This window comes from Podarcis muralis, chromosome 2 (assembly GCF_964188315.1).
Source record: "Podarcis muralis chromosome 2, rPodMur119.hap1.1, whole genome shotgun sequence".
NCBI lineage: Eukaryota > Metazoa > Chordata > Lepidosauria > Squamata > Lacertidae > Podarcis > Podarcis muralis.
In genome coordinates, this window is record NC_135656.1 from 114,600,678 (window position 1) to 114,613,230 (window position 12,553).

The 12,553-nt window shown below is 44.7% G+C and overlaps 2 protein-coding genes across 2 annotated transcripts in view; one reads left to right on the forward strand and one right to left on the reverse strand.

The window, feature by feature from the left end:
* LOC114592429 (tripartite motif-containing protein 10-like) overlaps positions 1-12,553 on the reverse strand; it is a 647,260-nt gene that overhangs the window by 138,773 nt on the left and 495,934 nt on the right. The window lies entirely within an intron of this gene.
* The window catches only part of LOC114592137 (uncharacterized), a 61,523-nt gene that overhangs the window by 6,610 nt on the left and 42,360 nt on the right, over positions 1-12,553 (forward strand). Inside the window, 2 exon segments of the mRNA XM_077923031.1 lie at positions 189-375; positions 2,239-3,671. Of these exon segments, the coding sequence (XP_077779157.1) occupies positions 189-375; positions 2,239-3,671 (1,620 nt within the window).

Sequence of the window (12,553 nt, forward strand, 5' to 3'; positions counted from 1 at the left end):
TCCAGCCTTAGGAAGGGAGGTGGGACAGGCAGGTGAAAGGAATTGCCAAAGGTGTTTGAAAATGGGTGAAAGCTCTTGGGAAGGGGGTGCCCAATTGGGGCTTCTCCAGGGGCAGCAGAATGTCTTGGGCAGGAGAATTCCTGAAAGGGCTCTGAGACTCCCTTGGCTTCTTCTTCCCTCCCTCCCAGGAAGCTGCAACTTGCTCTGGATTCTGCGCTCCTCAGGAAGCTGAAGCTGCAAACCTAGCTGAGACTGAACCTGCAACCCTGGCCAGGATGGAAGGAGGAAGATGGACGGTTGACCTGGTCAGGCTGTCTCCCGCATCCCTCCCCACAACCTCTGAGCATTCCCTCCCAGGACCCTTGGAGAAATCTGGTGAGTTCCGGGGAGAGGAGATGGGGACAGGGATAGATGGATGGTGGAGGGAGAAAGAGGAAAAGATGGAGAGGAGACAAATGGAAGGAAGTTCCTGACAGGAAGAAGGAAGTTGTGAGGCCTTCTCCAAAGCAGCTCTTTGTTTCTTGAATCCTTTTCGTAAAGTACTGGGTGCAGATTTTCTTAGGTGAAATCTTAGGTGTTATTTCCACGGTGGGAATAATTGATGATAATGATGTTGCACACCAATCCTGAAAAATCGGTGAAGGGGGATGGAAATGCTTCCCATAATTATTTATAATTAATGTATTTAAATCGTTTCTGATACTTTTATTTGTTGTAGACAGGGACAGAGAGATACATTCCATCAGCATCAAAATACAATAAATGTAAGCACCTCCCCAGTTTGGTGGGCTTAGGGGACAAAGGACCCGTTGTCATGATACACAATTCCTGTGGCTGGAGACTCTACACTTAGGATTGGACATATGAAGACCAACAGTGGTCAGTATTATTTACTCGGTTACTATAAAGGTAAAGGTACCCCTGCCCGTACGGGCCAGTCTTGACAGACTCTAGGGTTGTGTGCCCATCTCACTCAAGAGGCCGAGGGCCAGCGCTGTCCGGAGACACTTCCGGGTCACGTGGCCAGCAGGACAAAGCTGCATCTGGCGAGCCAGCGCAGCACACGGAAACGCCGTTTACCTTCCCGCCAGTAAGCGGTCCCTATTTATCTACTTGCACCCGGGGGTGCTTTCAAACTGCTAGGTTGGCAGGCGCTGGGACCGAGCAACGGGAGCGCACCCCGCCACGGGGATTCGAATCGCCGACCTTTCGATCGGCAAGCCCTAGGTGCTGAGGCTTTTACCCACAGCGCCACTCGCGTCCCACTCAGTTACTAATGATCGCCATAAAAAAAGAAGAAGCAAATAGTGTAAACTTGCCAATCTTTCAGACTGGGATTGTGTGTTAGAGTGAGTGGGATAATAATTTATACCACCCTGTAATTTTGTCCGTCCCTAAGCTTACATGGAGATACTATGGTACAGCCTTGGTACAAATTTCAAAATAAGTACACAAAGCCAACAAAGAGACTCAGAAGTTTATAGTGGCACCATGTATCCTGCTCAAAATTCCACTTTGTCTGACGGCAGCCCACAAAAGCTTAGGCCATATACATCTATCAGCCTTTAAGGGCTGCAAAGATGAATCAACAGAAGCATAGTTCATCTATGGAATCTATCCTACAGGAGACAGTGACGGACAGCAACTTGGATAGCTTGAAAAAAAGGATAAGACTGACGTCTCTGCTCTGCCCTCACGGTCCTAGGCAATAATCCTTCTTGATACTAGTTTCTGGAAAGCACAGGAAGGCAGAGAAGACTCTTGTGCTCCAATCCTGCTTGCCGGTTTCCCACAGGCATCTGGTTGGCCTCTGTGAGAAGAGGATGCTGGACTAGGTGGGCCTTTGCCTGATCCAGCAGGCTCTTCTTAGGTTCCAATATATTGCAAAAAAATTTCAGTTACATGTAGCACTTAAGTTTTACTTATTTCACAATGGAGACACTGTTACTTGAGCCTGAGATCATTTCTTCACTTCAGAAAGAAAAAATAGATGTGTCTAATAAGCCAGTACCACCATAGATATGTATTATAAAACAATGGTGCTTTATTAAGTGTGAATGGAGTGATCATGTGTTGCTTCTGCCATTATCTCATCTGCTTTCCAAAAAATATGGAACCTAGAGAGGACAGTGGAGAATGAGGATGTTACAATGAGAGAAGGTGCAGATTGGGATTGACAGGTGTTCAGTTCCCTTTTTGTCTTTCTTGAAAGTCTAACAGGATTCTCTTTGCCCCCAGACTCCCAAACAGGTGAGGAAGATAAAAGTCAGAATTCTATGGAGCCACCTGTGAATTCATTGGGAAGAACAAAGAAACAGTTTAAATGTATGGAATGTGGGATGTGCTTTTATCACAGTGGAAGTCTGAGGATACATCAACAAACTCACAAAGGAGAGAAACTATTCAAATGTATGAAGTGTGGAATGAACTTTAGTCATAGTCAAGCACTTAGAATACATCAACGAACTCACACAAGGGAGAAACCATTTGAATGTATGGAATGTGGAAAGAGCTACACTCGAAGTGGGGCACTTAGAAGACATGAACGAACTCACACGGGGGAGAAACCATTTAAATGCATGGATTGTGGAAAGAGCTTCAGTCGAAGTGATAGACTTAGAAAACATCAACGAATTCACATGAAGAAACCATTTAAATGTATTGAATGTAGAAAGAGCTTCAGTAAAGATGAAGCACTTAGAATACACCAACGAACTCACACAGGGGAGAAACCATTTGAATGTAGGGAGTGCGATAAGAGCTTCAGTCGAAGTTGGGCACTTAGATTACATCAACAGACTCACACCGGGGAGAAACCATTTGAATGTATGGATTGTGGAAAGAGCTTCAGTCGAAGCGGATATCTTAGAATACATCAACAAAGTCATACAGGGGAGAAACCATTTGAATGTATTGAATGTGGAAAAAGCTTCAGTGGAAGTCGATATCTTAGAATACATCAACGAACTCACACGGGGGAGAAACTATTTAAATGTATGGAGTGCGGTAAGAGCTTCAGTCAAAGTGGATATCTTAGAATACATCAACGAACTCATACGGGGGAGAAACCATTTGAATGTACTGAATGTGGTAAGAGCTTCAGTGAAAGTGGAGCACTTAGAAGACACCAACGAACTCACACAGGGGAGAAACCATTTAAATGTATTGAATGTGGAAAGAGCTTCAGTCGTAGTGGATCACTTAGAATACATCAACGAATACATACAGATAAACCATTTGAATGTACTGAATGTAGAAAGAGCTTCAGTCAATATGGACAACTTCGAATACATCAGCGAACACACACAGAGGAAAAACCATTTGAATGTATTGAATGTGGAAAAAGCTTCAGTAGGAATGGAACACTTAGAATACATCAACGAACTCACACGGGGGAGAAACCCTTTAAATGTATTGAATGTAGAAAGAGCTTCAGTGAAAGTGGATATCTTAGAATACATCAACGAACTCACACGGGGGAGAAACCATTTGAATGTGTGGATTGTGGAAAGAGCTTCAGTCGAAGTGGATCTCTTAGACTACATCAACGAACTCACACAGGGGAGAAACCATTTAAATGTATTGAATGTGGAAAAAGCTTCAGTGAAGGTTTGAAACTTAGAATACATCAACGAACTCACATAGGGGAGAAGCCATTTAAATGTATGGAGTGTGGAATGATCTTCAGTAAAAATGGACGCCTTAGAAGACATCAGCTAACTCATACACAATGAAAACCACAGGTGTATTGACTGTGGAAAGGGTTTCAGAGGGAGTGGAGACCTTAATATTCATTAGTAAATTCACATGGGGGAAATGATATAAATGTATAGAGTTTTCCACTCAGGGTTCACTACTTACACCAAGAAACTCATAAAGGGGGAAATCAGTTGTAAATGCATGGAATGATGTTTTAGTGTTTGTACTTAAATTTGTATACACATATATATGTATTAAAGTAATAAAGGTCACATATACTAAATGTACAAAGTAAGTGGCAACTTTTTGCTAGATAAACAGGGAGAGAGTGTGAATCTGCAATGCTCAAGGTGTGTGTTGAATCTGTTGAGTTTTCAGGTCCGCCTTTCACTGCCAAAATGATGGGCTGCCCTTGTCTTGTAGGTCAGCATTCCAGGCGCTCATTACTTGAACTTTGCATAATCTATTGAAGAGCTTTTTACTGATAGCATTTTCCAGCTGAATGAAAAGGTCTCTGTGTTAAATGTTCATTTGGGATTGCTTTTAAAACTCATCTCCTTTTTTCTATGCTCTTGTGTACCTGCTTGGAGCTGTTTTTATTAAATATTTTCTGCATTGGCTTTTGACCTGTGGAAGGTGACCAGTGAGGGTGTGGTTTTCTTAGTTCACAGAAATGTTTTAAAGGAATGTGTGAAAGAATTAGGGCTAGGGGAGATGAGTGAAAGGGACTGAGGAGTGAAGTGAAGATGGCTGTCAAGTCTCTGGACAGAGGTCCGCAACCTAAGGCCCACGGGCTGGTTCCGGCCCAAATGGGTTCTGGATCCGGCCCGCAGATGGTCCAGAAATTGCCTCATGGTTCTGATTCATATAGTTCAGGCTGCACCACTTTATTCTCTCTCTTCCTGATGGCGGCACACCTCCATCCCTTCTCCTGGCTTCTGGCTTCTCCCCGCCCTGCGGAGGAAGGGGGCTAGACTTTGACTGGTGCAGGCAGCATTGTTTCCCTCTGATTGGTTGCAGATTTCTTTCCTCCTCCCTCCCTCCTCCTCGAGCCGAGAGGAAAGGGCCTGGGCTTTGTTTGTGCCAGCATGGTTGCTCGACGGCCGCCATTTAAGGCAGCCCCTCTCCTGCCCTCAACTGGCTCACTGCTCCTGCCGCCGCAGCGAGTGGTTCCGTTCTGAGACACCCTCCCAGGTGTATGAAGCCTTGTTTCCCTGTTTTTAACTCTGCTACCGAAACCGTCTTCCCCCTCCAGGACGGGAGAGCGGAGAACACGCATCTTGCAGAAGGAACCGCTCGCTGCATTCGGTAGCGGAGTTAAAAACAGGGAATCAAGGCTTCGCACACCCCAGAACCCTGGGAGTGTGTCTCAGAAAGGAACAGATATGCTACGGCGCAGAACTGAGACGTTCGGAACTTTATTATTGGTTTTTGGTGCAATCTTTGGATCGTGTAGTAACAGAGATAGAGAGACGCATGCACCCTCTTGCCTTCCCTCACGTTGCGCACTGCCCTCAACCTCAACTTTACCTCTTGGTCAGGCTGCCGAGAGGGAGGGGAGGGTGGGCTTCTGCTGGGCCAGAGCCGCTTCTCTTCTGGGCGACACCCCCCTCCACACACCCTCCCTTTTCTGTTCTGAGCGGCTGTGTTGCAGGGCCCCCAGGTATCATATAAAGACCCTCTATTTACAGCAAGAGCTGGTGAGTTGGCTGTGCAGCGGTGTTTTGAAAACTACTTGTGGTTTTGCCTGATCTTGGTGTCAGATTCCTTCTTTTTACAGAGCAATTGACTCCCTCTGGGGAAGATCCCTGGGAGACCCCATGTGCTTGTGGCATCATTGCTACAGAGTTCTTGTGTACATGGTTGTGTTATAGGAATTCTAAGGTCATATATATATAGATATATAGATATATATATCTCATATGTTCATAACTTTACAAGGCAAACACATACATAAACGAAGTGTCTGAAATAGTACAGGTGAGCAATCCTGAAACAGATGGTTTTGCAGTGAATAGGGCAGCAGGGGCCAAAGGTTATCTGGTAATTAAGGTGCCGGGTCGAGGCAAATGTAAGATATATGGCTACTTGTCTGCCATTTATGGATAGAAGGAAATATAGCTCTTTGCCTCCCATAAAAGGTAATAGGAAATGGGTGTATCCTTTATGATTGGTTCTAGCAAACAGCCAATAGGAATTTCAACCAGGCTGATTGGACAGAGACAGCCAAAGGAGGAGCAAGGGGGCTGGGCTGAGGGAATATAAGTGCTGGCCATCAGGGCTGGAAGGGCAGAGCTTTGGTAACCATATACCACTGTGTCTCTCGTTTATTTGTCTGACAAATAAATTATTATTTTAATTTCTCTATTGCTGCGTTGAATATTTCATTCCAGCTAAGCGTTAACCACAAGCAGGGTGCTACAATAGGAATTCTAAGGTCATATATATAGATATATAGATATATATATCTCATATGTTCATAAATTTACAAGGCAAACACATACATAAGTACATAAACGAAGTGTCTGAAATAGTACAGGTGAGCAATCCTGAAACCATTTTGTCTCTTGCAAGTTGACTTCAAATGTTTCTCTGCAAGGAGGAAGGAAATGGGAAAGCCTCCCCATTGTCTCTTTGCTCACAAATCCTGTCTTAAGAGCATATCTGTGTATGAAAAGGGTGAGCCTGTGACCTGGATTCAGGAACTAAAGTATTAACCATCACCAAAAATGGCCAGGATGCCCAGGTAAAAGCAATCAATGACCATTATCAGGTATCCTGGCAGACAGGTTTTCTGCTGTAGACCACCCATTCTGTGATGTATGTATGATGTTTTGGGGGGTGGTCTTGAGCTACAGAGGAGGCAATTTTCAAATGTCTATATAACAGCTTGCACACCATTGTTCTAGGTTCCTCTCCTCCCTCCCTGCATGTGGGGAGTGGGGGACCCTGTTACAACAGTTTGATAAAGATCATGCTTGCTAGCTGCTTTGCTTCTCAATATTCTCTGGCTGGCCTGTTGTTATTATTATTATTATTATTATTATTAATAATAATAATAATAATAATAATAATATATTATTATTACGGTCAGAGACCAGCTTGCTACTTAAGGACTCTATATGGGCTTTTAGATACTCCATAAGGGAGTATCCATAAGGGAAAGGGAGCAGTATTTTTAGTATAACAGCTGCATACAGGTATTACTGGACAGAGCCAATCGTCTTCCACCCCCCGTACAATTATGGTGTTTGGGAAAAAAGGGGCTTTTTCCGGGGGTACTCAAAGATCCACAACATTCCCCAACTGTTCAAAGTATGGCACTTACTATAACAATTACATGGTGAGTACCTGCACCTTTATTGCTTTAAAAGCAAGCACTGAAAAAAGGGGTTGCTTTTAAAATTTATTGCTTTATTTTTCATGACAGAAAATGAAGCAATGAACTCCACCTCTGTACTTACAAATTAAAATTGCCCTCCACTTTCTCTCAGTACTTCCCACGAAGAATATTTATTTCACATCCATAGTGTACATTCAGCACGTATTGAAAGTACATGGTTCCCCCAAAAAGATTCATGGGAGGGGTTGCATGTGAGGAATTATTTGGCAGTTAGTTAGTCTGTCCGGCAGCTGCTGCTGCTGCAAGTCCCTGTTCAATGTTCCTTTTTTAAAAATAATTTTTATTAACCGGCCAATCAAATCAAATTAAATCACATCACATAAATTCCGAATTACAAAGCCGAATTTTAAATTTTGTTGGGGGGACCCATATTTCAAGATCTGAAGGGAGATTCTGATCATCTTCTTGCTACTGCGTTAATGTCCAAATCAGTCCAAATCAATCCAAACAGAGTTCATAATTCTATCCAGTCTTATCTTGCTGTTTCCACATCACATCTTGTTCATATATTTTCTCTTTTTTCTTTATGATCTCTTCTGATAGTCTCCTTAAGCCGATAAACACCAATAATAATCCTGTGTGAATTTTTCCGTGTTCTTCCAATCGTCAAATCGAGATGGTTTCCATATATCATCGCCTTCATAGATAACATCGCTCTTTCCATCATTAATCTCGCAAAACTGTCGCTCTTAAGTCCCACTGAGGAGTTTCACCCACAATATAAAAACAGCTCTATTTCTCCTCTCAGACTTAAGTCCTCCGACAGAACTTCCCAATATGGCGACGGCATTTTTAACTGCATCATTCCAAAGCTCTTATACATTCCACGCTCTTCTTAAAACATGCTTTGGTTCGAAAGTTTATCTCCACACAGCCTTAAATCCACAGCTTAAGTCCTTAAAACGACATTTCTGACTCGTGAGGGGAGGGGATTCTTGTTTAATCACATAAGGAAAGAAAGGAAAGTTTTTTCCCCCTCCCCCATCAGTCATTTGCCATACTGAGTCTTGGCGTATCTTCTCATGATTTCTCTTTTTCCTCCGACTCGTCTTATTTTATCAGAGATCTCTTCTGTTAGCAGTCTTTACTCCCCCTTCTTCCTTGAGATATGTGCATTCCTTCATCCAAATTGTTTCTTTTGAAGTTCTTGCAGCTAGTGGCACGGATCAAGGACGGCGTCCAGGAGCACCGGAATCCCACAGGAGGGCTTTGTGCCTAGTGCCCCAATCCCCACAAATTTGGGGGTGGTATAGGGCACAGCAGGCAAGGCAGTCCCCCCTACCATCCTGGGGGTGGGGTAGGGAGGCTAATTACTCCCATCATAGCCTCCAAATTACCTCGTGTGGGTCGGAGAGATGTTATTGTCAGCCATCTTCTGATGCGCCCCCTAGTGGCCCCCCTGTTCAATGTTCCTGTGTCTGTGAGGAGAATAAAGGACACTGCAAAAGACACTGTGTGTAATGAATGTGCAATAAGCCAGAGAGAGTGTGTTCCCTCCCTATAATGTAAACAGGGAGACTTCTGTCCAGGAGATGGGGGGCCTGCCCCTTCAGCAGACATCATAAACACACACACTGATTACCAAAATCAACACAATCACTTCTGCAAATGTCCCCACAAAACACATCATTAGTTTTTCCTACCTATTCAAAGGGCCTCTATTGCACATAACAATTCACTGATAAATGTATCTATTTACTGGCTCACTGGGAAATCTTCAGAAATTCATATAGAATCACTCGAGTGTTGGATTTACACCATTCCAACGTTGTTCTGTTCAGGAAGGAAATGGCTGCCAAGGGAGGAGCTTGGGACATGAGTGAGGGCAGCCATAATCCCTAAAGTGTGAGGCCATGTACTCAGCAGCTCCTTTGCCTGAGTAATAATCTCTGGCATCCTAATACCTGAGTGTGCGACAGGTAGCCATTCCAGAAACGATAGCAAACCCAGATCAAGACAAAAGGGTGTGATTAACTTGACTGGGAAACAGGGACATGTAAATATCTCTTTTGCATCACTTGATGAGTGTATGGTGGAGGTCAGTCGAAGGGTGGGGGAAGCCCTGATGCTCAGGTTTCTGTCGCCAGACCCTCCCAATTTGTGATGTAATTTGTAATGTATCCATGATGTAATTTTAGGGGTGTTGTAGGTATCTCTGTAAAACTGATCAAAGTGGGAGTCATCCTTTGTTCTGGGCTTCCTTCCTGGTGGTAGGTGGAAGTCCTGTTGCAATAGTTTTTTAAAAATAAAGATCAGGCCTCCTGGCTGCTGTTTTGCTCCTATATTCCTGGCTGGCGTCTTTGTTTGGTAATCCAGGTGAGCCCAAGGATTTTCCTATAACAAGACCCTTGAACTTGCTCCTTATAATGCAATCTGAACAAAACTGGTGAAGCAGTGACGACAATATATTCTTGCAAGAGCTGAGAGCCAAAGCAGGCACAGTCCAGCTGGGGCAAAGAATGAGCTTATATTCCCTATGCACACGTTCCCTCCCTCGTCTCCCCATTGCTTGGGTGCTACAAGGTTTTCCTTCCCCCAATTATAAAATAACAGACAAGAGGCTGAGCGTGGAAACAAACTTCTTCCTCCTCAGAGTTGCCTCCACTTCCGGCTTCACCAGCAGAGAAAATTGGGGCTTGCAAAGGAAGGAGGGAGGGAAGGAGGCGGGAAGCGGGGCTGCGTCATATGGAGGCGGAGGAGGGGGCTGCTTCCTAATCAAGCCTCCTAATTAAACGCCCTCACTCCCTGCCTCCCACGCGGGGGCTCCCATTCCCACCCCCGCTGCCCGGGATTTCAGGTGAGTGCAAAGCCAATGGCGGGGAAGGAGGGAAGGGGCTTTGCGAGGGGGTCCAGGATAAGTAGCCGCTGGATGGGGAGGAGAGAAGGGAGGAAAGAGAGCTGTTTTCTTAAAGGGAGCCTGGGGGAGGAGAAGCTTCCTCCTGCAGGGATTTGTTGGAAAGGGAGTTGCAGGGAAGGAGGCGGGAAAGGGGAGAGGGGTGGGCATTGCTGGCCAGGATCGCCTTAATAATAGTATTAATTTTAATTTCAATATTTATACCCCAGCCTCAGTGTCCGGTGTGGGAGCATATGCCCCCTTTTGCCCGTCGTTCAGGCTTAATGCTTCATGGTGTGCCTGTTAATGGATCTTTTCAATTTACAAATGTTATATCCCCTAACCAAACTTTTTGGCCTCCACTACAATTGACCCTCCATGAGCCTGCCCCCATTTGTTTTCAAATTGATGAGGGAGAAGAATCATGGGGCATATATCCAAACTGTCAATATACATTGAATTTCACTTTTAATAGCTCTTGTTCTCTTACAGGAACATGCAGTGACCAATCTCAGTGCTATAGGAGTGACACCAGTGCATGGCTAAAAACTAGAAAGGAAGCCTACCATGCGGCTTGGAGTCTGAATTCTTCTATCCCTGGCTTGGCAAATGCCACTGATGAGCAATTTCATATCAGTTCTTTATTTACTGCAGCCTTTAATTGGTCCCAACAGAGTAGTAATATCAGCTATTTACTCCAAAGAGAGTTATGGTTGCTTTGTGGCGAAAAAGCATACAAAGCCATTCCTCAAAACCTCACAGGCACATGTACATTGGGTATCGTGGTCCCGTTGTTGTATAAGGTTGATAAGTTACCATCTTCTCTTAGACTACAAAATCGCCGGGAGGTTAATTCACCCATAAATCAATATACCGGTACCCAGATTTCTCGAGCCTTGCTGCCCCCAGTGGGTGCAGCAATGAACTATAGGGACCTCCATCGGCTAGCAAATTGGACTGAAGGATTATTCAATGATACCATAAAAGCATTGATGAATCTCAACCAGGAGGTGTCTGAAATGAGAGAGGTGGTATTACAAAATCGTTATGTGTTGGATGTCATTTTGGCCTCAAAAGGAGGGGTATGTGCACTTGTTCATTCTCATTGTTGTATGTTTATTCCTGATAATAATGTCAGCATATCTGCGACGATTGATCATATGGAAACCATGGTAGCTCACAATCCGCTTGCCCCCCTCCTTCCGTTGATCCATGGGCATTGTTATATTCTTGGCTTCCGGATGGGAGTTGGCTTTGACATTTATTGTTTTCAGTGATCCTTATAGTAGTTATTTGCATTATTTTGTGTTGCTGTATACAATGTATTCCTTCTTTAATCTCTGTATGTACTGCATGGTTCTCCCATCAACGGCCTGCTTCAGGCCTTACAAGGGTTGCCTATCGTGCTCGATATAAACGTATTGGTAATGAAATATATGACTCTGATTAATAAAATAAAGAAAGAGGGCATGTGGGAGCCATGAAGCCATGGCAGAGGCTTGTAGTGCTGCTGGTGCCTCACTGACCTCGGTGACGCAGCATGTCCGTGCTTTGCAGTGTATTGAGTGTATTGACCTTATATGGAGTTGTGTTCCTGCTGGGCAGTAATACCATATATGGTAATGAGTGTTGTATAGCCATGATCGGGCGATGTGACGTGGGACATTGGCAGATGGCCACGTAGGCTGTTAGAGAAAGGAGAGGATAATAAAAATACCGGAGAGGAGGAACGTTCAAGTGAGCTGCCCTCCACCCTGAAGATACTCGCTGTCTCTGTGTTTTTTCTATGCTGCGCACCACTGTTGACGGCTGGTTTCCGTCAAGTGGTGCCCCGTGTGAGGCTAACTTAAAGGAAACCGTGTGAGGCTTCGTGATCCACGCTACGGACACCATCGACTCTCCACGCCCAGCAAGGGTTACCGGCGCCACGCATCTTCGGATCCCGGTGAGTCGATCCCTTTCATCTTGATTTTGGAAAAATGGGCAGCTCCTTGTCTATTCCACAACAGAAATTTTTTAAAGACTTAAAATTTCTCCTCTCCTCCAACAAATTGGAAGTTCCTGAGGGCGATTTGATACAGCTTATTCTGGCCATCGATGAACATTGTCCCTGGTATCCCCAGGATGGAACTTGGGAATTAAAAGACTGGGACAAAATCGGGATCCATTTTCATGGACACCCTAGCATCGGCGTTCCAGTTCTGAATGCATGGTGCAAAGTTCTTTACGCCATGGGCTCTTTATCACCAAAAAATATCTCCATGGCCGCATTGCCAACATCACCTCCGGCCTCTTTAATCCAGCCTGCTGTGTTGCCGTCTGCTCCGGCACTCGCCCTGCCGGTACCACCGGACCCTAAGACTACGGATTACAGCTCATCACCGAGGGACCCCATTATTCAGAAATACCACGGCCTGGTAGGCAATGATCCTGTTACGGCATCAGTGGAACCGGCTACTCCTTTTCAACGTGCGGTTCTTGCCTGTTCCTTATCACAGAATACTGTGGCATTTCCCATTATATTGCCCCCCGCTGGCGCTCTGGCAGGCACCCAAGCCCAACATGAACCTTTTGACTTTAAGATCTTGAAAGAGTTGCAGCAGTCAGTAAAGACCAAT